This window comes from Malassezia vespertilionis, chromosome 9 (assembly GCF_029542925.1).
Source record: "Malassezia vespertilionis chromosome 9, complete sequence".
NCBI lineage: Eukaryota > Fungi > Basidiomycota > Malasseziomycetes > Malasseziales > Malasseziaceae > Malassezia > Malassezia vespertilionis.
Window position 1 is genome coordinate 117,129 of NC_079255.1, and position 20,906 is coordinate 138,034.

At 59.6% G+C, this 20,906-nt stretch overlaps 14 protein-coding genes across 14 annotated transcripts; 8 read left to right on the forward strand and 6 right to left on the reverse strand.

Moving 5' to 3' along the window:
• Nucleotides 1-53: 53 nt before the first annotated feature.
• MVES1_003835 (acetyl-CoA C-acetyltransferase) lies at nucleotides 54-1,220 on the forward strand (the record flags this gene model as incomplete). Its single annotated transcript, XM_056208645.1, has 1 exon — nucleotides 54-1,220. One exon carries the CDS (start codon nucleotides 54-56, stop codon nucleotides 1,218-1,220), a length of 1,167 nt encoding a protein of 388 aa, XP_056064620.1.
• Nucleotides 1,221-1,254: 34 nt separating this feature from the next.
• Nucleotides 1,255-2,343, forward strand: MVES1_003836 (uncharacterized protein; the record flags this gene model as incomplete). Its single annotated transcript, XM_056208646.1, has 3 exons — nucleotides 1,255-1,962; nucleotides 1,988-2,179; nucleotides 2,206-2,343. The coding sequence occupies 3 exons, from the start codon at nucleotides 1,255-1,257 to the stop codon at nucleotides 2,341-2,343; spliced, it is 1,038 nt and encodes a 345-aa protein (XP_056064621.1).
• Nucleotides 2,344-2,587: 244 nt separating this feature from the next.
• Nucleotides 2,588-4,003, reverse strand: RPT1 (26S proteasome regulatory subunit 7; the record flags this gene model as incomplete). The annotated part of the gene is made up of 1 exon (XM_056208647.1): nucleotides 2,588-4,003. One exon carries the CDS (start codon nucleotides 4,001-4,003, stop codon nucleotides 2,588-2,590), a length of 1,416 nt encoding a protein of 471 aa, XP_056064622.1.
• A 108-nt stretch (nucleotides 4,004-4,111) lies between these two features.
• Nucleotides 4,112-5,968, forward strand: VMA1 (H(+)-transporting two-sector ATPase; the record flags this gene model as incomplete). The annotated part of the gene is made up of 1 exon (XM_056208648.1): nucleotides 4,112-5,968. One exon carries the CDS (start codon nucleotides 4,112-4,114, stop codon nucleotides 5,966-5,968), a length of 1,857 nt encoding a protein of 618 aa, XP_056064623.1.
• A 72-nt stretch (nucleotides 5,969-6,040) lies between these two features.
• On the reverse strand, nucleotides 6,041-6,679 carry RIB3 (3,4-dihydroxy-2-butanone-4-phosphate synthase; the record flags this gene model as incomplete). Its single annotated transcript, XM_056208649.1, has 1 exon — nucleotides 6,041-6,679. One exon carries the CDS (start codon nucleotides 6,677-6,679, stop codon nucleotides 6,041-6,043), a length of 639 nt encoding a protein of 212 aa, XP_056064624.1.
• A 118-nt stretch (nucleotides 6,680-6,797) lies between these two features.
• Nucleotides 6,798-8,768, forward strand: MIC60 (MICOS complex subunit mic60; the record flags this gene model as incomplete). Its single annotated transcript, XM_056208650.1, has 1 exon — nucleotides 6,798-8,768. The coding sequence occupies one exon, from the start codon at nucleotides 6,798-6,800 to the stop codon at nucleotides 8,766-8,768; it is 1,971 nt and encodes a 656-aa protein (XP_056064625.1).
• A 183-nt stretch (nucleotides 8,769-8,951) lies between these two features.
• REV1 (deoxycytidyl transferase) lies at nucleotides 8,952-12,374 on the reverse strand (the record flags this gene model as incomplete). Its single annotated transcript, XM_056208651.1, has 1 exon — nucleotides 8,952-12,374. The coding sequence occupies one exon, from the start codon at nucleotides 12,372-12,374 to the stop codon at nucleotides 8,952-8,954; it is 3,423 nt and encodes a 1,140-aa protein (XP_056064626.1).
• A 104-nt stretch (nucleotides 12,375-12,478) lies between these two features.
• ADK1 (adenylate kinase) lies at nucleotides 12,479-13,252 on the forward strand (the record flags this gene model as incomplete). The annotated part of the gene is made up of 1 exon (XM_056208652.1): nucleotides 12,479-13,252. The coding sequence occupies one exon, from the start codon at nucleotides 12,479-12,481 to the stop codon at nucleotides 13,250-13,252; it is 774 nt and encodes a 257-aa protein (XP_056064627.1).
• A 104-nt stretch (nucleotides 13,253-13,356) lies between these two features.
• CFD1 (cytosolic Fe-S cluster assembly factor cfd1) lies at nucleotides 13,357-14,280 on the reverse strand (the record flags this gene model as incomplete). The annotated part of the gene is made up of 1 exon (XM_056208653.1): nucleotides 13,357-14,280. One exon carries the CDS (start codon nucleotides 14,278-14,280, stop codon nucleotides 13,357-13,359), a length of 924 nt encoding a protein of 307 aa, XP_056064628.1.
• Nucleotides 14,281-14,347: 67 nt separating this feature from the next.
• Nucleotides 14,348-17,008, forward strand: CDC27 (anaphase-promoting complex subunit cdc27; the record flags this gene model as incomplete). Its single annotated transcript, XM_056208654.1, has 1 exon — nucleotides 14,348-17,008. One exon carries the CDS (start codon nucleotides 14,348-14,350, stop codon nucleotides 17,006-17,008), a length of 2,661 nt encoding a protein of 886 aa, XP_056064629.1.
• Nucleotides 17,009-17,162: 154 nt separating this feature from the next.
• On the reverse strand, nucleotides 17,163-17,897 carry MVES1_003845 (uncharacterized protein; the record flags this gene model as incomplete). The annotated part of the gene is made up of 1 exon (XM_056208655.1): nucleotides 17,163-17,897. One exon carries the CDS (start codon nucleotides 17,895-17,897, stop codon nucleotides 17,163-17,165), a length of 735 nt encoding a protein of 244 aa, XP_056064630.1.
• A 206-nt stretch (nucleotides 17,898-18,103) lies between these two features.
• On the forward strand, nucleotides 18,104-18,829 carry MVES1_003846 (uncharacterized protein; the record flags this gene model as incomplete). Its single annotated transcript, XM_056208656.1, has 1 exon — nucleotides 18,104-18,829. The coding sequence occupies one exon, from the start codon at nucleotides 18,104-18,106 to the stop codon at nucleotides 18,827-18,829; it is 726 nt and encodes a 241-aa protein (XP_056064631.1).
• A 43-nt stretch (nucleotides 18,830-18,872) lies between these two features.
• Nucleotides 18,873-20,103, reverse strand: MVES1_003847 (uncharacterized protein; the record flags this gene model as incomplete). The annotated part of the gene is made up of 2 exons (XM_056208657.1): nucleotides 18,873-19,541; nucleotides 19,894-20,103. The coding sequence occupies 2 exons, from the start codon at nucleotides 20,101-20,103 to the stop codon at nucleotides 18,873-18,875; spliced, it is 879 nt and encodes a 292-aa protein (XP_056064632.1).
• Nucleotides 20,104-20,182: 79 nt separating this feature from the next.
• On the forward strand, nucleotides 20,183-20,829 carry MVES1_003848 (uncharacterized protein; the record flags this gene model as incomplete). Its single annotated transcript, XM_056208658.1, has 3 exons — nucleotides 20,183-20,282; nucleotides 20,453-20,569; nucleotides 20,612-20,829. 3 exons carry the CDS (start codon nucleotides 20,183-20,185, stop codon nucleotides 20,827-20,829), a joined length of 435 nt encoding a protein of 144 aa, XP_056064633.1.
• Between the last annotated feature and the right edge of the window lie 77 nt (nucleotides 20,830-20,906).

Below are 20,906 nucleotides of genomic sequence, written 5' to 3' on the forward strand. Positions count from 1 at the left end.
AGCACTTGTCACGTGAAGGTCAACGTGGGGCGGACGCTTCTCCCTGTGCCCCCATGGAAGACGTGTACATTCTCTCAGCGCTGCGAACGCCGATCGGCTCATTTCAAGGCGCGCTCAAGTCGCAGACGGCTACGGACCTTGGCGCGACTGCTGCATCTGCGGCCATCGAGCGCGCAAAGCTCGCGCCGTCCGATATTGAGGAGGCGTACGTCGGCAATGTCCTGCAGGCCAATGTCGGCCAGGCACCCGCGCGTCAGGTCGTGCTGCGTGCCAAGTGTCCCGACACTACCGAGGCGACTACAGTGAACAAGGTGTGTGCGAGTGGCATGAAGTCTGTCGCGCTTGCCGCGCAGCAAATCCAGCTGGGCGTGCGCTCGATTATGCTCGCTGGCGGCATGGAGAGCATGAGCAAAGCGCCCTTCTTTTTGCCCCGCGACGGACTCTCGTTCGGTGACGCAACGGCCAAAGATGCGATCCTGCGCGATGGGCTCAGCGACGCAATGAATCACGAGTCGATGGGCGTCTGTGCAGAGCACATTGCAAAAGTGCGCGACATTTCGCGCGAAGTGCAAGATGCGTACGCGATTTCTTCCTATGAGCGTGCCGCTGCGGCATGGGAGCGCGGCGCATTTCGTGATGAGATTGTGCCTGTCACGATCCACGATGCGCGTCGTGGCGATACGGTCGTCGACGAGGACGAGGAGTACAAACGGCTCAAGAAAGAAAAGGTGTCGACGCTGCGCCCCGCTTTTGACAAGAATGGGACAGTGACCGCAGCAAATGCAAGCTCGATCAATGATGGTGCTGCGGCTATAGTGCTTGCGAGTGGGCGCATTGTGAGCCAACGCAATATCGCGCCGCTTGCGCGCGTCGTCGCCACCGCCGATGCTGCCTGCGCGCCGATCGATTTCCCGACCGCGCCTGCGCTGGCGATCCCAATTGCATTAGAACGTGCGGGACTCTCAAATAACCAGATCGCCCTGTGGGAGATCAACGAGGCGTTTGCCGTGGTCGCGATCGCGAACACGCAAATTCTCGAACTCGACCCGAGCAAGGTGAACACGCTCGGTGGCGCTGTCGCCCTGGGGCATCCTATTGGGTGCTCCGGTGCACGTATCGTGTGTACGCTTGCACACGCCCTCAAGCCGGGCGAGTATGGCGTCGCGGCCGTTTGCAACGGCGGCGGCGGTGCCTCGGCCATCGTGCTCGAGCGTCTGTAAAACATAGTCCGTGCGTTCCTCCACGTTCCTCCACATGCGCCCCAAACGGTCGCTCGCCGCAGCGTTCCAGTCGCGTTTGGAGGAGGACAGGGAGGGTGTAGATGCGCAAAGAGAGGCAGAGTCTAATGCTGACCCCGATTACATGTCTGACACAATCCTTGCCCAGCTTTCAGAGAGCGATGTGCCGCGTGCACAGACATATTCCGAGCGGCGCAACCGCGTCCTGCTCGTCCAAGCGGAGCGGCAGCGCAACGAAATGCAGGATGCCGAAGAGCGCCGAGCATTCAAGAAGCAGCGCGGACCATTGGATGGTGAGCGCGAGGCGCTGTATCGCGGGATACACACGAACCTCATTGATCGTGTGGCCAGTCCTTTTGAGCGTGTGCAGCCAGGCCAAGGCAGCAGTGCCGCGTGGAAAATGATGCAGGCCATGGGGTATACGCAAGGCGCGGCGCTAGGCAAGGATGCAAGCGAGGATGCGCAGCATGTACCGCTTGCGCCAGACACACGCTGGATGCACGATCCGGAAAAAGGACTGCGCCGTACAGGCCTTGGCCACTTGTCCATACAAATCGCCGCTGCCGTGGAGAGCGTGCGCAATACCCCGGCCAAGGACTCTGAGACGCAAGCAGACGATTTCCGCAGGACCAAGGCGCGCGATGCCGAGCAAAAGCATATTGAAACGCTTCTGCAGAAAGCACGCGGCGTCTTGCGCGCATTGGACGAAGAGCACGGCATAGAGGTACGTGGACGTATACTCACAACAGTACAGCCCGCTGTGGCTTGATCCTACAGCGCTGCCTGCAGGGCATGCACTGTACCAAGCGTCCTTTCTGCACGCAAACGAGCGTGGCGAAGAGGACGCGGTGGGTTTGCTGGAGCATGCGCTTCTTGGCTCTGGTGCCGAGCCGGAGACTGCACAGCGGCACGCGGATGCAAAGTCGTTTAGTGCCCTTCCTGTGCGTATACATATTGCTCATGCCAGGCTACTGCGCGGCTTGCAGTGACGAGTGCGCATTTGCGCGAGGCGTATGCCTACTGTGTATTTTGCGGGCACAAGTATGATTCCGGCGAGTTGCTCGAGACCGAATGTCCAGGGGACACAGAGGATGTACATGAATAGTGGTTGGGCAGGGCAGGAATGGAGGATGAGAAAGGGGGGCAATTGTATGGGACTGTGGGAAACAGCGCAACAGCGTTAGGTATGCCCTACGGCAGCTGTGTGCAAGCCTGGAGCGGACTCGTAGAATCACTGCGCTACTGTGTACGAATGCGCATTCATGTACGTAACTACAGGATCGGCCGTACTTCCAGGCGGAGGACCTGCCGGAGCATGCATGAAGCCGCGGAGTATGTATGGGTATCACCTAGTTGTACTGGGCATAGAGCGACGTGCTGGAGAATTTGCTGCCCTGGCGCACAACCTTTTCCACAGCCTGCAAAAAGTCTTTTTCCGTCGCGACCTTGCGGTGTGCGCGAATGGCAAACATACCTGCCTCGGTCGCAACGCTGCGCATTTCAGCGCCGGTCGTGTTGGGGCAAAGCCGCGCAATGAGATCGAAGCGAATATTTCGTTCCACAGACATGGAACGTGCGTGGATGCGAAGGATGTGCGCGCGGCCCTCATTGTCCGGCAGCCCAAACTCGACGCGCCGGTCAAGACGACCAGGACGTAAGAGTGCGGGATCAAGCGTGTCTGGGCGGTTTGTCGCCATAAGCACCTTGATATTTCCACGCGAATCGAACCCATCCAGCTGGTTGATTAGCTCCAGCATGGTGCGCTGCACCTCGTTGTCGCCTCCGGCGCCGTCGTCGAAACGCATCCCACCAATCGCGTCGATCTCGTCGAAAAAAATGATGCATGCTTTCTTGGTCCGCGCGAGCTCAAACAGCTCGCGCACCATCCGAGCGCCCTCGCCGACATACTTTTGCACAAGCTCCGAGCCAATAACGCGGATAAACGTGGCGTCGGTGCGGTTTGCAACGGCACGCGCGCACAATGTCTTGCCCGTGCCCGGCGGCCCAAACAGCAACACACCCTTGGGCGGATCAATGCCGAGCTTGACAAACCGCTCGGGCTCAAGCAGCGGCGCTTCGACGACCTCGCGCAGCTTCTCGATCTGCTCTTTGCAGCCGCCAACATCGCTGTACGTCACGTCGGGCTTGTCCTCGACCTGCATCATCGTCACGCTCGCATCAATCTTGGGCGGAAGAGGGATTTGGATCTGGTACTTGTTGCGGTCCACACCGACACGCATCCCTTCTTCGATATCCGTCGGCGCCACACGCTCGCCAAGCCCCACGACAAACTTGGCAATCTGCTTCACATTGATCAAATACTTGTCCTTGTCGTCCGCAGAGCGCGACCCCAATGCACCCATGCCGCCAAGCGCGCCAAGCACGTTATCGAGCGCGCCGACCCCCGAAGTAGCGGCGCCGTCTCCGCCTTCTTCGCCTTCTTGCTCTGCAAGGATGATCTTGGTGCAGCGCGCAACTTGCAGCGGCTGCTCTTCACTCATGCGCTGCTTGTCCGCAGCAATATCCCACAGATCCGGCGGAGCCAGGCCCGTGTCGCTCTCGCGCACGCCCATCTTTTCATTGACGCGCTTCTCGACGTCTTTGATCTCCGTGTCCATTCGCTTCAGCGAGCCCGCGTATGGGCCTTGGCCATAGGTACGCAGCAGCTGGATATCGCCTTCGTCCAGTGGGACAATCGTGTCCTCATTGTTGCTCTCGTCCTTATCCGACTTGCTGTACTTTTCCCAGTCTTGCTTCGGTGGCATGCTGTGGAGTACACAAAGGAGGCCGCGCGTTGCGGCCTTTCTGCAAAGCATGTGCTTAGTCAGCGTGCGTCCCGCCGCGCCGTGCGCCGTCGCTCCTCTCCATCCACCATGGCAGGCGCGATGAACAACGCGAAGCGGGAAACCCGCAAGATCCGCGACGAGGACCGCGAGAGCAAGTTGGGCGTTGTCTTTGGTGTTTCTGGCCCAGTCGTCGTTGCGGACAACATGGTTGGGTCCAGCATGTACGAATTGGTCCGTGTCGGCTACGACGAGCTGGTCGGCGAAATCATCCGGATTGACGGTGCCAAGGCGACAATTCAGGTGTACGAAGAGACGAGCGGCGTTTGTGTCGGCGATCCGGTCATGTGCACAGGCAAGCCCCTCTCTGTGGAGCTGGGCCCCGGCATGCTCGAGAACATCTACGACGGTATCCAGCGCCCCCTCGAGGCCATTGCGGATCTCAGCAAGAGTATCTACATTCCCCGTGGTGTAAATACGCCCGCGCTGAGCCGCGAGAAAAAATGGTCGTTTACTCCGGGCAAGTTCAAGGTGGGCGACCACATCACTGGCGGCGATATTTACGGGTCCGTGCTCGAGAATCCTCTCGTGCGCGACCACAGGATCATGCTGCCTCCTCGCGCCCGCGGCACCATTACGCACATTGCCGAGAAGGGCGAATACACTGTTGACGACGTGGTGCTCGAGACCGAGTTCAACGGCGAGAAGCAGCAGCACAAGCTGATGCATACCTGGCCCGTCCGTGCGCCTCGTCCCGTCGCCGAAAAGCTGCGTGCCGACTACCCCCTCTTCACTGGGCAGCGTATTCTCGATGCGCTCTTCCCTGCGATCCAGGGCGGCACAACCTCGATTCCCGGCGCGTTTGGCTGTGGCAAGACGGTGATTTCCCAGGCGCTCTCCAAGTTCTCCAACTCGGACATTATCACGTACGTCGGGTGCGGTGAGCGTGGAAATGAGATGGCCGAGGTGCTTGAAGAGTTTCCTCAGCTCACACTCACATCTGACGGCGTCGAGCAGCCGATCATGCGCCGTACGACCCTAGTGGCCAACACGTCCAACATGCCAGTCGCCGCTCGTGAAGCTTCGATCTACACGGGCATTACGCTGTCAGAGTACTTTAGGGACATGGGCTACAATGTCGCCATGATGGCCGATTCGACCTCGCGCTGGGCCGAGGCACTGCGCGAGATCAGTGGCCGTCTTGCCGAGATGCCGGCCGACTCGGGCTATCCTGCGTACCTCGGCGCAAAGCTTGCGTCCTTCTACGAGCGTTCCGGCAAGGTTTCTGCGCTTGGCTCGCCGGAGCGCATGGGCTCGGTGAGTCTTGTGGGCGCCGTCAGCCCCCCTGGTGGTGACTTTTCCGACCCGGTGACCACCGCGACACTCGGTATCGTCGGTGCCTTTTGGGGTCTCGACAAGAAGCTTGCGCAGCGGAAGCATTTCCCCTCGGTCAACTGGAACGTGTCCTACTCGAACTACACGAGCCCCTTGGAGGGGTACTACGAGAAGAACTGGCCGGGCTTTTCTGCCCTGCGGGCATCGTGCCGTAACTTGCTGCAGAAAGACGATGATCTGGCCGAAATTGTGCAGCTTGTCGGTAAGAGTGCGCTGGGCGAGAGCGACAAGGTGATTTTGGAAGTTGCACAGATCGTCAAGAACGACTACCTGCAGCAGAACGGTATCTCGGAATACGACCAGTACTGTCCTTTCTACAAGACCAGTGGAATGCTCCGCAATATTATGGGGTACAATGACCATGCGCAGGCCGCGCTAGCTTCCAACCCTGACCTTACATGGGCCCGGATTCGGGAGCATACGCAAGACGCGCTGTACGGGCTGACCCAGCAGAAGTTTGAGGACCCCAAGCAGGGCGAGAAGGCCATTGTGGAGAAGTACGACAAGGTCGCTGCGGACATGGCCGAGGCTTTCCGTAGCTTGTCCGACTAGTGTCGTAGACTGTTGATAGCGTATATTGATTGGTGACTATAAATCGATCAGTGCCGAGTGTGCGCAGCTCTCCTATGTACATGGCTGCGCGCCGTGCTCATTCTGCCAAGCACGCAACTTTTCAATAGTAGTGATTTTGAGGCCATGCTCTTTGGCAAACTTGAGGCACGCATCGCGCGCTGCAATTCCGCCCTTGGCATCGTCTGGATCCACGATCTCACACAAAAGCCCGGCGGGCGGCAGCCCAGCCGCCTTGACCAAATCTACCGCAGCCTCTGTGTGGCCGAAACGCACCTGAACACCGCCCTCGGTGTACCGCAAAGGGTTCAAGTGGCCAGGCCGGGAAAAGTCGTCGCGCGTCGCGCCAAGCGAAGGATCAGCGAGCATCCGTGCGGTCAGGGCACGATCGTGCGCCGAGATCCCCGTTGTTGTCCCGTGCAGGTAGTCCACCGTGATTGTGTACGCAGTCTTGTGCCGCTCCGTGTTCTGCGGCACCATCATGGGTAAATCCAGCGCTTGCAAGCGCGCTGGTGTGAGCGAAATGCAAATAAACCCGCTTGTGTGCTTGATGAACCAAGCCATCTGCTCGGTCGTGACTTTGCTCGCGGCAATTATCGCATCGCCTTCATTCTCACGGTCCTCATCGTCGAGAATCACGACAAACTTGCCCTCTTTGACATCCGTCACCACCTCATCCACCGGATCAAACATGGCGAAGACGAGGCAAGGTGCGAGCTGGTCGCTGACTAAGAAATCAAAAACACGTGCCGGCGCCGGCACCGTCCGCCGCCTCTCCCGCTTGTCCAGCGTGATCTTCATGTCTCGCGCAATGATGCTCAGGCCCCGCGTGCACCCTGGAACGGTGCAGCGCCTGGCAAGGGTACGTACACTGCGCTGCTCATTCCAGCTATACACGACCGACGCACCTATCCCTGCCAAAAAAGGTGGTTTTGTCTCGGGTGTTATCAAGTACACCGTGCTCGGCGCGCTCGTCGTTTACGGCGGCGGCGTCCTTGGCGCGCGATATAACACCGATTTCCGCATCGCATTCGAGGAGCATGTTCCCGGCGGCAAGATGCTGCTGGATTTCATCGAGCATCCCGACCTGCGCAAAGATCTGCAGAAACTAGACATGGACGAAGCCGTGGCCAAGGCTGCCAACCAGGTGCGCGCCCGCTTTAGCGATCTCAGCAGCAAGGTTATGCAAAACTCGCATGTGCGGCAGTCGCGTGCCGACATCGAGAAGAGTGCCGCGGAGCTGCACAGCAAGGTGATGACCCAATTGGAGGATCTCAAGAAGGATGCCAAGCTCGAGGGCCAGGACAAGATGAAGGAGCTCGCCAACATCGACTGGCAGCAGCGGGCATCGGATCTTGCAGAAAAATCGATTGACCAGGTGCGTGAGCAAGCCGTGGCCGCTGCGGCCAAGGTCGGCGAAGCGCTCCCGAAGAATGTGCGCGACGCTTTACCGCTGCCCGCTCCTGCATCGCAGGAGCCCGTGTACGAAGCGATGCTGCCTGTAGGATTTGAAGCGCCCGTGGGATACAAGCCGCCGACCAGGGAGCGCAAGCTGGTCGCACCCGATCCCAACAACGACGACGCGCGTCTGCGTGCCGATCCCACCGCGCCGAAACTGCCGCAGCTCGTGCCGGCGCTCTCGAAACTGAGCGTGTCGGAGCCCGTGGTGAAGCAGCTCGCCGGCACGATCGATGAGCTTGCCGTGTTTTTGCGCGATACGCCCAACGCCGGCGCGAATGCCAAGACCGTGCTGGAATCGGCCAAGATCGATCTCGAGCAGCTGCTCAGCCGCATGGACCAAATCAAGCGTACGGACGCCAAGAAGCTCGATCTGAAGCTGGAAAAGCAGGCAAAGGAGTTTGAGGCCGTCATTGCCAAGCACGCGGAAAAGGCTGCCGGCGAACTCGGCAAGCGCGACAAGGACTGGCAGACGAAGCTGGACAAGGTGCAGGACGAGGAGACGGCCTTGTTCAAGGGTCGCCTTGCCAAAGAGCTCGAGGCGCAGTCTGCCATCATTAACGAGCGTCTGCGCCAGGAAGTCATGGCGCAAGGCGTCGAGCTGCAGCGCAAATGGGCGAAGCAGATCCACGCCAAAGTCGAGGAAGAGCGTGCCGGGCGCTTGGCGCATCTCGATGCGCTTGCGTCGGAGCTGGATTCCATCGAGAGCTTGTCCGAGGCGAACGCGAAATCGCTCGAGGAGACGATCCACCTCAACACGGCAACTGCCAGCCTGCGTGCCTTGCGCGCTGCGATTGATGGCGATGCGCCGAGCGCCGAGCCCAACGCATATGTGCGCCACACGTTCTCCAAGCAGCTCGACCGCCTGCGGCGCACCGAGCTGGCCAAGAAGGACGCGCTTGTCGGCGCCGCAGTCACCGCTGTCGACGCGACGAATGCGGCAAACGACGGCGTGGAGAGTCCTGCTACGCTGCACGAGTGGTTCGTCCTTGGGCTTGCGCCGAGCCTGCGCAAGGTTGCGCTCCTTCCCGAGCAAGGGGCTGGTATTGTGGCGTACCTTGTAAGCAGCACACTCAGTCCGCTGCTCTTTGCACGCAAGGGCCTCGTGCCGGGAGACGATGTCGCGAGCACTGTTGCACGTGCGGAATGGTACTTGGACCACAACGATCTCGATAGCGCCACGCGCGAGCTCAACCAGCTCCGCGGCTGGAGCAAAGTGCTGGCGGGCGACTGGCTGGGCGCGGCACGCAAACGTCTTGAGGTGGACCAGGCGATGGACTTAATCGACATGCAGACTGCGTTTGCTACGTTGCTGAAAACATAGACCAATCCTTTTTGACTCCATGTAGCTTGCGTTCGGCAAGGGCTGGGGTAGCGTGGCACGGAGCGATCCAGGGAACAAACCCACACGGTTCCTCCAAACCGCGCCCATCCCCTATGGACAAATGCATGCTGAACCTACTGCACAGCCCACCACTTTCCTACGCGGGTATCTACCGCCGTTCTATCATGCCAGCCGGCCACGTACATGCGCCACGACCGCCTCCTTCACAGCACTATCGACGCGCGCATACGCCTCCTTCCATGCAGGCACGCCGTTCTCAACAAGGTACGCAAGCCACGCAAGCATACCAGAAATGGTGCCTAGTGCCGGCGGCTGTGCACGCACGCACGCAAGCAATACGCACTCAAAGCGTGCCACATCTGCAGGGTTCGGTGCAGCATGCCCGCACGTAGCGTACCAGTCGCGCACGGCATCCCGAAACGTCGCCAGTGGCAGGTATGGGTGCAGCATTCCCGTATGCGTCGACGGTGCTGAAACAAGCGACGCGCGCGGATCGCGCCCTACACTCTCCCCAACGCACTTCTTTGCCTCTTGCACGACCGGGTCGCTGTCTGGAAACCGCGCGCCACGGAGCCGGATATTGGCCTCGTATTGCACAGCAGCCTCTGCTTCGTGCCGCCGACGCTGCGCCGCGGTACGTTCGGGCGCCTTGGCCTTCTCTTTGCGCAGTTTCGTCTTGTGCGTGTGTGCGGCCATGTGCTCGGCGTACACGTCTGCCTGTACATGCGCAGGAAGCGCGTAAAACACGTCCGGGTCGATTGCGAGTGCATGTAGCGCTGGAAATGCAGAATTCTTGGGTGGGGACACGGCGAGCGTTGCGTGCTTGGCGGGCGAGACGCTGTGTGCGCGCCGCGCTGGACTTTTCTTGCATTTCTGGCCGAATCCTGGCGTGCGAGGTGAGGAGGAAGCGTGGCGTTTCGCGGTGCGGTGCGGCGTTTGCGGCGCAGCCGCGTGCAGAATTTCGTGGCGCAGCGGCGTCGGCAGCTGTGCCAGCACCTCGGCGTCCAGCCCGAGTGGTGCAGCCTGAGCCTCTAAGCTTGCCGAGGGTACGTGCGGCGCTTGGGCGGCAAAGTGCGCCGCCGATGCGCCCATCACGTTCTGCTCGATGCGGGCTTCGATGCACGCGCGCATCGCGGGGGGCAACTGTGCAACGGTGTCGAGATCCAGCTGGGAGGCAGGGGGAATATGGAAAGAAGGAGAAGGAGGACTTGACGCACTCGCTTCGCTCCCTTCCAGGGCAGCATCTGCCGAAGGAAGCACGGGAAATGCCAAGCGCGGCTGCTCCATACGTCGAAGCATGGGCTGGAGGCGCTGCAAACTAACCGCAAGCCCACGCACGTCCTGCGGCGGAATACGCAAGCTCTGCACGAGCGGCCATGCGGCATGCATCAAAGCACGCGCCTCGCACGTCGGATGGAGCTTGCTGGAGCGGTGGTGCGTCGTGCATCGGCCATGCCCAAGGAACTTGGGCGCCTCTGTCGGCGCATCCTTTGCGCGCTGCATGACCTGGACAGAAAGTTGCGCTCCCACCAGCTCGAGTCGCGAAGCGCGCTGTGCGACTTCGGCGCATACACGCTCGACAAAAGCAACGAGTTGGGGTGTATCGCTTAGACGCACGCCCCAGCTGATATGTGCACCGACACTTGCGCGCGCGCGCGCGGCTTGCAGCGTGCTTGTATCGCGCGCGTGCAGCTTATCCCACAGTGTTTTGCCCATTTTCGGCCCAAACTGACGCACCAGATGGGCTTCGTCTGTGCGTGCAATAATCTCGCCCACCTTGCGTGTTCCAAGCCAGGAATGAAACCGATCGCAGAGACTCCAGCCCACGCCCCACAAATCGCGCACTTGCAGCGGCGCCATAAACGACTCCAGCGCGTGTGCCTCGAGATGGAATGCGCCGTTTGGCTTCGCTCGCCGCGTAGCGAGGCGCGCCTGCAAAACGTTGGCGCCAATGCCGATACTGGCAGTGCACTGCGTCGCATCGCATATCATGTCGCGGAGTGCTTCGGCAAGGGCGTGCGCGGCGGTGGGCGAGGTGGGCAGATGCATTTCGTACGCACTGTGCAGCGCTGGCTCGGTGCTGCATACGCCGCTTTGCAGCGAGGCAAGCAGGCAGCTGACATCGATGAGCGCCTCGTCGACACTCGCGACCTCGAGTGCGTCGGCTACGCGCGTAAGCAGCGTGTAAAAGCGGAGTGAGGTATCGTAGTACGCGTCAAACATGTAGGGCAGGGTGTGGATATCGGGACACAATTTGCGTGCATGCCCGAGGCTCGTGCCGTTGCGCACGCCGAAAGAGCGCGCAATGTAATTGCAGGACGCGATTTCCGACGTGCTCGATACACTGTCGCCTTGACGTGCGTGGCATACCGCGACCGGCTTTGTGCGCAGCTCCGAGTGGGACCGCAGGCTGACATTCACAAAGAAACTATCGAAATCCACATGCATAATGACGCGCGCCATGCCGTGCAAAAGTGCATCCATGGGTGGCCGGGCCGATTCCGTGGTGGCTTGAGCGACAAGGTCCTGTAGATTCGATTTCCAGGTGCTCAGGTGGTGCAGGCGGCTGCTGGCGTAGTAGCCGTTTAGAAACTCGCTGTTGGCGGCCGTGTGCTCGGCACGCCACGATGGACTGGCCATGAGGGACGCGGCATGTTGGTTCCCTGCACCGGTATAGTAAGCGGAGGAAGGAGAATGGGCGGGGGGAAGAGGGGGTGGCGAACTTGACAGCTGTTTTCTTGCATCGTGCTGTGCATCGCTTGGAATAGCTGTGCGTTGATGAAATGCAGCGGGGGTGTGTGCTCCATCGTTCAGCTCACATTCCGTGCTTTGCTGCACATCATCGCTCTCATGCTCGGCCTTCTCCATCGCCAACTGCACACTTCGCATATCATTCTCAACGCTCTGTGCACGCCACGCCGTCCGCTGCACCGCCTTCGCCGCATGTTCCTCCCTCTTTTCAAACAGCGGGGCATGCCCTTGCACGTCCATACTTGGGCATCGCCACAGTGTCCAGTCCACCTTTTTTCGTACTCTGCAGCACTCGACAATCCAGCTTGGCAGCACCACGCGGTACCTGCGAAACGCTTCTACTTTGCGCGGCGTGAGCGACGATGCAACGATATGTGTGCATGGCCCTTTCTGGTCCAGGTACGGCAGCACCTGGCCGCCATGCTCCATAATCATACGCCGTAGCTCGGCATACGGCGGCTGCGTGCGCCCGTTGATATAAATGACGCAGCCCTGCAATGCGTCCGATACGCAATGGCGCTCGCGAATCGCATCCTGTTGCACACGTAGCTTAGCGCGCTTGTTGCGCATGTACTGCCCCCATTCGCCAAACTCGACTCCACTGTACGCTTCTCCCTCCATGTACGAGGCTGGGCTTTTGCGTGCGTGTGCCTCCGCCGCCGGCGACGGCGGAGCGTCTGTAAGCGTCGGACTGGACGGTGCACTGTCGACAGCGTGCACAGTTTGCGGCGCAGCCTTGCTTGCTTGGGGTGTGACTACATGTGCTAATGCCTCTAAAAGTGATGAGTCGTCGCTAAAGAGCTGCGACGAGGAGGAATGCGGTGGCGCAGCCATAGGAGCGCATGCGCAGCGCAGCGAGGTGCGGTGTGGAGAACCGTCTCGTGCTGAATAAGCAAACTCCCGTTCGGCACCGGCGTGCGCCTTGTTCTTTATCCACCATGGCTTCAGAGTTGAGCTACCTGAAATCGCTCGTGAACGAGCTCAACGAAAAAATCAAGACGCTCGAGCAAGGCCTGCAGGGTCCAGCGGGCCCTGCAGGTTCTGCTGAGGGCATACGTATGATCCTTGTCGGCCCGCCGGGTGCAGGGAAAGGGACGCAAGCGCCAAACATTCTCAAGCGTTTCAACAACATGGTGTGCCACCTCGCCACGGGAGATCTCCTCCGCGAGCAGGTTGCTCAAGGTACGGATCTCGGAAAACAGGCCAAGGCGATCATGGAAAGTGGTAGCCTGGTCAGTGACGAAATCATGGTAAACATGATCAAAGAGCAGCTTGAGAACAACAAAGACTGCCAGAAGGGCTTTGTCCTTGATGGCTTCCCGCGCACCTCGGGACAGGCAGAGAAGCTTGATTCGATGCTTGCGAGGCGCAAGCAGAAAATCGACAACGTCGTGGAGCTCCAAATTCCTGACCAGCTGCTCATCAGCCGTATCCTCGGCCGTCTCGTCCACCCCGCAAGCGGCCGCAGCTACCACACTGAGTTCAACCCTCCCTCTGTTCCGATGACGGACGATGTCACTGGCGAGCCGCTCATGCACCGCTCGGACGACAATGAGGGGACGCTGTGTAAGCGCCTCAGTACGTACCACCAGCAAACCCGTGCTGTGACAGAGTACTACAAGCAGCGGGGTATCTGGTCACCGATTGACGCGACGCAGAAGCCCGCTGTTGTCTGGCAGTCGATTTGTGCAATCTTTGATAAACCGAAGTGACGTGGTGCACACCTTGACTAAAGCGCATACCTAGCATACATAGCACCACATCGTAAAGACTGTACTCGCTACACGTGTGCGCTGTTGTTGCAGCGCACTATATCCTACTGTGTGTGCTCGTGGCCCTGGGTATACTTGAGTACCTTTTCGGTAATTTGCTGAAAGATGGCAAACGTCTGGCTGCGCCGGTACCGCTGTGCGGTGGCGTAGCTCAACGCAGTGCCCGCAAGCGGCTCGGCCTCATCGCCACTTTGCATTTTCTTCTGGAGCTCTGCTGCATCCTCCAGTGCATCGTCCAACACACGCACCAGTGCAGGATCGATCGGTATGCGACCAAGAAAGGAAATATGCTCACGCTCTGCAAGTGACTCACCGCCGCCTTTGCCCCAGACATTGGTGCAATCGCTGCAATGCGGGCAAACGTATCCACTCATATTCTCAATGATCCCCATTACCGGCAATCCAACCTTGCGTGAAAAATCGAGCGAGCGCAGGTTATCATTCAAAGCAACAGCCTGTGGCGTCGTGACCATGACAGCAACGGGCCCGAACGCGTGAATCGCTTCCATGAGCGAGATGTGCTCGTCCGACGTGCCGGGCGGCGTATCGATAATCAGGTAGTCCAAGTCGCCCCACCGCACATCGCCTAAAAACTGGCGGATCATGCCCTGTTTCTTGGGCCCACGCCAAATCACACTGTCGTTCTTGGATCGCAGCAAGAACCCGACGCTCATCACCGCCAGGCATTTCGTAGAGTCCGTGTACACCGGCACCCATCCATCCGTGCTCTGGCGAACCTCTTCGTCTGCAACGCCCAGCATACGCGGGATCGACGGACCGGTCAGATCAATGTCGAGGATGCCGACGCGCATGCGATTGCCACCCTCTGCATCTTCGTAGCCATCTACTCCGTACGACAATGACAGCGCCAGCTGTGCAGCTACAGAGCTCTTCCCTACGCCCCCTTTTCCGGACAGCACAAGCACGATGTGCTTCACACGCCGCAGCCTGCGCTCGATCGACTCCATGCAGGCAAACGACACGCGCGGCGTTGCGAGTAGATGTCACGTGCTTCGAAACAACACCTTCTCCACCATGGCGGCCAAGGCACCTACCAAGGGCATCGGCCGTGCGCCCAACAGCAGCGCACGGAGCCCTTCGGAGGTGCATGCACGGCGTGTGCAGTACCTTGTTCAGCTTGCCCAAGAGTACATGCGCATCCCGGGCCGCGCCACATCGCTAGCACCGTCACTCGCGCCCGATGTTGCGTCGGGCACATTTTATGCGCTGCATGCGCTCGCGCTCGATCCAGACTCGGTGCCTGCACGGCGTGTGCTTGCGCAGTGCTACCTCTTTGGTGGCGCATCGCTCGTATTCCCATTCTCGCCTTCGTCGCTAGGGGACGAGAAGGCGTGTGCGCTCGGAGGCGCGCCCTCGCGCGCCTCGGCGCTCGCGACAGTCCACCTGCTGCAACGGGGCCCGCGCGCCACGTTTGAGGACTTTGGATGTGCGAGCGTGTATTCTGCTGCGTGCACGGCGCTTGGCAGGTTCCGCGAAGCGCAGGATGCACTGGAATGGACTCATGCGCACGCACGGCCCGCACAGAAACGCAAGGCAGAGGAGGTGCTGGACGGTGGGCGCGATCTTGCCACTGCACAGCTGTACACACAGTTGGGGCGCATTGCGATGAAACAGGCGCGGTACACAGATGCGACCGCCTACTTTACCAGCGCGCGCCAAGCCGATCCGCTCAACTGGGGTGCATGGGCCGCTTTGTGCGATATGGCAAGCGCGCCACGAGCCGCTGAAGCGTTTGCTGATATGCAGGAGACAGAGAGTACCCCTGCAAGCGGCACACTGGCGCAACGCACGAAAAGCGACGAGCCGCTGCGCATGCCAAGCACGGCGTCCTCAAAACCTGTGCGCCGCGCAACGCCGCGCAGCGCCGCAGTGCGCTCAGGAATGCACCGTGCTGCGCCACAGCGCGACGATGTGCCGCCCGTGCCGCCCGTGCCGCCCGTGCCACTCGCACAGCGCCAACGAGCGGATGCGCCGCGGCCAGGCACGCTTGCCACCTCGCGCACCAACACAAATCGCGCGCCGATGCGCCCCACAACCGCGCCCAAGCTCGATGCGCCACGAACAGCACGCGCGGTGCCCCAAACGCTCGCTGCGCGGCGCCAGGTCGCTGCGGCAGCCGAGCCACTGCCGCGCGCCGCGAGCCGATCGCGCGCGCCCAAAGCCGTCGCGTCGCGTACCGACTCTGGCCTGCGCTCGCGCCCACCCAGCGCCGAAGACAAGCGACCCGCGAGTGCAGAGAATGGCACAGGCAAGCCTGGACCTGACCGCGACGTGCGCGAATGGACGCTAGCGCTGCTGCGTGATATCGGCGAGGCGTACCGCTTGGTGCGCCTGTACAAGGCACAAGAGGCGGTGCCTTTGCTGCAGCCCGACGCGCCGCACCGCCGCACCGCAGCGATGCACTGCCTGCTTGGCCGCGCACTGCACGACATGACCGACTATGCTGAGGCTGAAAAGCAGTTTGTGACTGCGCGCGAGATGGAGCCATATCTCCTCATGCACATGGACATTTACTCGCTCGTCCTCTTTCAGCTGCACCGCGAAGTTGCCCTCTCTGCGCTCGCCCAGGACCTGATGGAAATTGATCCGCGCGCAACGCAGACGCATATCGCCGCGGGCAATACCTGGTCGCTCCAGCACCAGCACGATGCTGCATACCAGTGCTTTCACCAGGCGACGCTCGTGTCGCCCGAGTGTGCGTACGTATATACCCTTGCTGGCTACGAAGCGCTCGAGCTCGATCAGCCATCGCGTGCGATCCGTCTGTTTCGCAGCGCGCGCCGCTGCGATAAGCGGCATTGGAACGCACTTGCAGGGCTTGGACAAGTATACCTCCGCCAGGGCAATCCCGGTCTTGCCAGTGAGGCGTATGCAGAGGCATTCCTGATTAATAGCAGCAATCCCGTCCTCCTCGACCTGCTTGGCTGGGCGCTGGAGCAGACGGGTGACTTGGACGGCGCGCTGGCAGTGTACCAGCGCGCAATCCGGATGAACCCCAAGGCGGCAATGACCCGTTTGAAAAAGGCGCAGCTTTTGCTCCGCACCGTGCATACGAGTTTGCGCAAACGCAACCAGGTCTTTAGCGAGGAGAGCGACGTCCCTTTGCTGAATGCGCGTGAAGCAGCACTGCGCCGCGCTGCCGCGCACACGGAGCTGCTCAAGGTGTGCGCGCTCGCGCCGATGGAGCCGCAGGTGCACTTGCTTCTTGCGCGCTCGTACATGCGCCTCGGCGGTGGGCGGTTCACTGCAGAAGACGCGTATACGGATGCAACACCGCCGACCTCGCCAAGCGAGTCGCCCAGAGAAACGCGTCTTCCGCGCCAGTTCCTCGGCGAGATTACGCACCATCTCGCGACTGCTGTGGATTTGGATCCACGCTGTATTCGCGAGGTGAATGCGATGGGCGAGGGTGCAAAGCTGGCGCTGCAAGGCACGCATGCAGGCGCGACGATTGCAGAGGATGAACAGGATGATTTCTCGCACATACCGATGTCACACGCGGGAAATAATGCGTTCCTCGATGAGGAAACGCCGATCTTGAGCGATGGAGATAGTATCGATGGCGATGCGCTTTTACTGCACTCGGGAAATGCATTCATGCTGCAGTCTACAGAGCTAGGGGCGTACGAGCCGGGAACGTCGATGGATATGCAGGGAGAGGACTCGTTGGTGTAGACTGTCCGCTATGGCGTGGCGTGGCACACTTTGTAGACACAATAATGGCGCTGCCCTTTGCCCAGTTGCACGCTTCTCCGCAATAGTCTACTAAATGGTACACATTCCTACAAGTGCACATCTATCAAAGCACATTCGTTCGCATGCGCGGGTATTAACGCTGTAAGTGGTCCGCGTAAATGTTCGAGGCAATCTCTGTTTCGGCGCGGTCGCCATTCGCCAGCAGCTTTTCCTTGTTGTACAAAAGCTCTTCGCGGGTCTCGGTTGCAAATTCCAGCGTTTGCGTCTCGACAATGGCATCCACGGGACACGCCTCCTGGCACATACCGCAGTAAATGCACTTGGTCATATCAATATCGTAGCGCGTCGTGCGGCGCGAACCGTCGTCACGAGCCTCGCTCTCAATCGTAATCGCTAGGGCAGGGCAGATTGCTTCGCAGAGCTTGCAAGCAATACACCGCTCTTCGCCTGTGGGGTAGCGACGCAAAGCATGCTCACCACGGAAGCGTGGGCTCAAAGGCCCCTTCTCAAACGGGTATTGGATCGTGTATGGCGGGCGGAAAAAGTTTTCCAGCGTGATCCAGAGACCGCGCGCAAGCTCGGTAAAGAGAAACAGCTGGCCTGCCTTTTCCAGTGCACTGGGACCATCAGAATAGTTTGGCGCCTGAGCCGGAGGGCGTGCCAAGTGCGAGCGTGGCTTGTCTGGGTTATGGTCGAGGCCAATGTTCAGCTGGTCATGAACGGGCGAAATAAGCGTCGGGCCAGTCGAGTTCGGAGCCTCTGGCCTGTGTGTTGCCAGCGCTGCAGAGCGCGACATTGAAAACGCACGAATGGATGCAGTTGGCACCAGGCTGCGTGCCACCACGCGCTGCACAAGGAGCGTTGCCATTTCGCAGAGTAGGCTGGAAGAGAAACAAGTCGGAAGTGCGCTTGGAAACGCCAGCGTTTGGGAATTGCTATGCCGCGATTGGCTACATTTTAGCGCCAATAAAAAGGGCCCGTGTGTGGTTACACGGAGCGTACGTATTTTGTTGTCACGTGGCATGGAAGTATCGGCGCAGCAGCATTCCGATTGATTAGCAGCAAGCAGCGGCGATGCAAGATACGGCGCGGCATGCGCTTTACACGGAGGTGCCGATTGTCGACTTCACGGAGCTCTTGCCCCCGTCGTGTGTAATGACGTCTACGGATATGCGGCGGCGGGATTCGATGCTCCGATCTCTCTCCGGCGGAACGTTTGCCTCGAATGACTTGCAGGAATCAGAGGAAGAAGAAGATGCCGATATAGAGACGATGGAGCAGCTGCGGGCAGCGCGACGCCGCCTCCACGCACAAGATACACTGGGGTGGGAAAATCCGTCGGAGGAGACACTCAGCATGCCGGATCAATCGCGATGCCGCACCCAAGTAGAAGCAGAGTCGACCGAGGGTGGCGTGCTGCGGCGCAGACGCAAGTCCAGTATCGGCGCTACGCAGCTACCAAAAACGGATCTGAAAATCGATCTGCGAAGCCTGCCACGCACGTCCTGGCTAGAGGCCGAAAGGCGGCGCGTCGGTCGCGCCCAGGGAATGCGGGTCAGTCAATCGCCCGATAGCAACAAAGTGTGCGGTCCCATGTGCCCTACACTGGATACCGCGTCCGCATCGCATTTCGGCGAAGCCGGCTATATAGCACTGGAGCCAAAAGAGTGGACCTGGAAGAGCAACGGCGCGGAAATGGCCGACGCGGTCGATACGATACCACGCGCTGCAAATGCAGAGATGGAGTGGACATGGGTGTTTTCAACCGAGCCCAAAGCCGGCGTCACGATAAACCTGTAAAATAGATACATTACATACATACGAACCACACTTTTGCCCTCCGCTACGTCCACCCCGCAGCGATGCATGCTGGAATGTGCGCGTGCAAGAGACTCTTGACAGTATTGCGCCGCGCCGCCTCATACTGCTCGTCCGCCGTCTTCCCAGGCGTGCTGTCCAAGCACTTGCGTGCGTACCGTCCGAGTGTTTCGGGCGCTTTGGCCCACACGTCGTCAGCGAGCAGCTTTTGCGCTTTTACATCGAGGAGCGCGTGAATTTTGGCAACATTGAGGCGATAGACGTGCCCGTCGCCTGTCGGCATCGCCTGGGTATCACAGATTCGGTCGGCGTGTGCAAGCACGCGCTGCATGCCGAGAAATACGGGAATATCGTGCCATTGTGCGCGATGCTGTGCGTGCCAGTCGCACGCGCCATCCACAAGATCATCCCATGCACGGAATTGGCGGCTCTCGCAGCGTGCGGAGTCCGGTGCAAGCAGTCCAAGCAGCACAAATACGGGATCTACAGGTGACAAGAGGCGCAGTGCACCGTCCCCAAGCACGTGTCCCTGCTCCTGCGCGGACGAGCTGATAAACCAACTGCGCGCGGCGCTTTTCTCGGGGCGCACCACAACCAGCTCGTACATTTCGTGTGGACACGGCGCTTGGGGCACGGCAAAGTAGGTGGGGATATGTGAGCGAGGATGCGGCAAGACTAGCAGATCGATCGTATCCTTAGCCACGCAGTCGGGATAAGCAAGCAGCATGATAGAGGGATGTTGCGCTAGCGAGTATGTGGAGAAATTAAGCAAATGGGCAGAATTCGATGTAATATTTGGAGGCTTGCGCACTATGCCGTATGCACCTTAAGATGGCCCAGAGGGGTAAAAAGTGCATGGCGACAAAAAGTATGCCACACTGTCTATGTGCTGAGCATGCATGCATGTTCCAATGCATGCACGCGTTTTCTCCCGAATTTTAGGCTTGCCCCACTCACCACCTGTGTGGTGGCGACGAGGATGGGAACTGTTGCATATGCGGAGGCTCGTTCCTAGCAAAGAAGGAAAGTTGTCGCGCAGGGTTGACTACATGGAAGTACTTGCTGTTCTGTGCGAACGAGAGCGAGGACTCAAACAGGTATTCGCCCGCACCGAGAAGAGACCGCAGGACGCCGCGCACGTTCTGCTCCGGAATCGCATCCACATTGACCGCAAGTCCCGATGTATGCTTGATGCCCGCAAGCACGGTCGACACGAGCATCACATCGGTCGTATAGTGAAACAAGCGGCCCAACATCGTAGTGCGTGTTGAATTGCCGACGCCGCACAAATACCACGTGATACGGATTGAGCAGCGCGCCGCAGGTGCCTCTGTCATGCAGCGCGTGCTTTTTGGCCAAAAAGATATACTGGAGCAAGCTTCGCGGCACCATGTTACGCTGAAGCACCAGGAAATGCAGGCGTACCTCACATTATGTACGTAGGCTCTGTGCTGATGTAATTGTATTGGCAGCGTTACAAGGGACGCGGTATCGAATTGTGGGCCATTGGTCCGGCATAGGTATATTTGCGCACGCGCCACGGCTCAGTGCTATGGCAGCACAAGACATTCCACTCGCATTTTACTCGGATTTCGTCAAACGTAGCGCCGGTAGGCAGAACACTTTACCCTACTGCAAAACAGCTGCTCGAACTTGGCAGCTATTTCGGCGCGCTTCCTGTGCACCATGGGCTATGGCAATCTGCTGTCGAGACCCGCGAGAGTTAGTATGCGCAACTCTCCATCGTCCACCTCATGCACGAAGCGCGCCGCTTGGTCGTGAATCCCGTGACAATCAAGAAATTCGCACAATCCGCGGATGATAGCTCGGTCGCGGCGCTGGAGACGATTCATCAGGTCGAGATGATACACGTATCTGCAGGCCACCGCAGGCTGGCCTACCTCTCCCCGACGCATCCCGACAAGCCTGGTCTGTGCACGTATTCCGTAACGAGGTGCGCACCAACTTTTTGGGCAAACTAATGGGGCCGTTCAATGCACACGACCGAGCAACAGCGAGCCTTTCGGCGGCATGGTACCAAGATCTGGTCGGAGAAAAG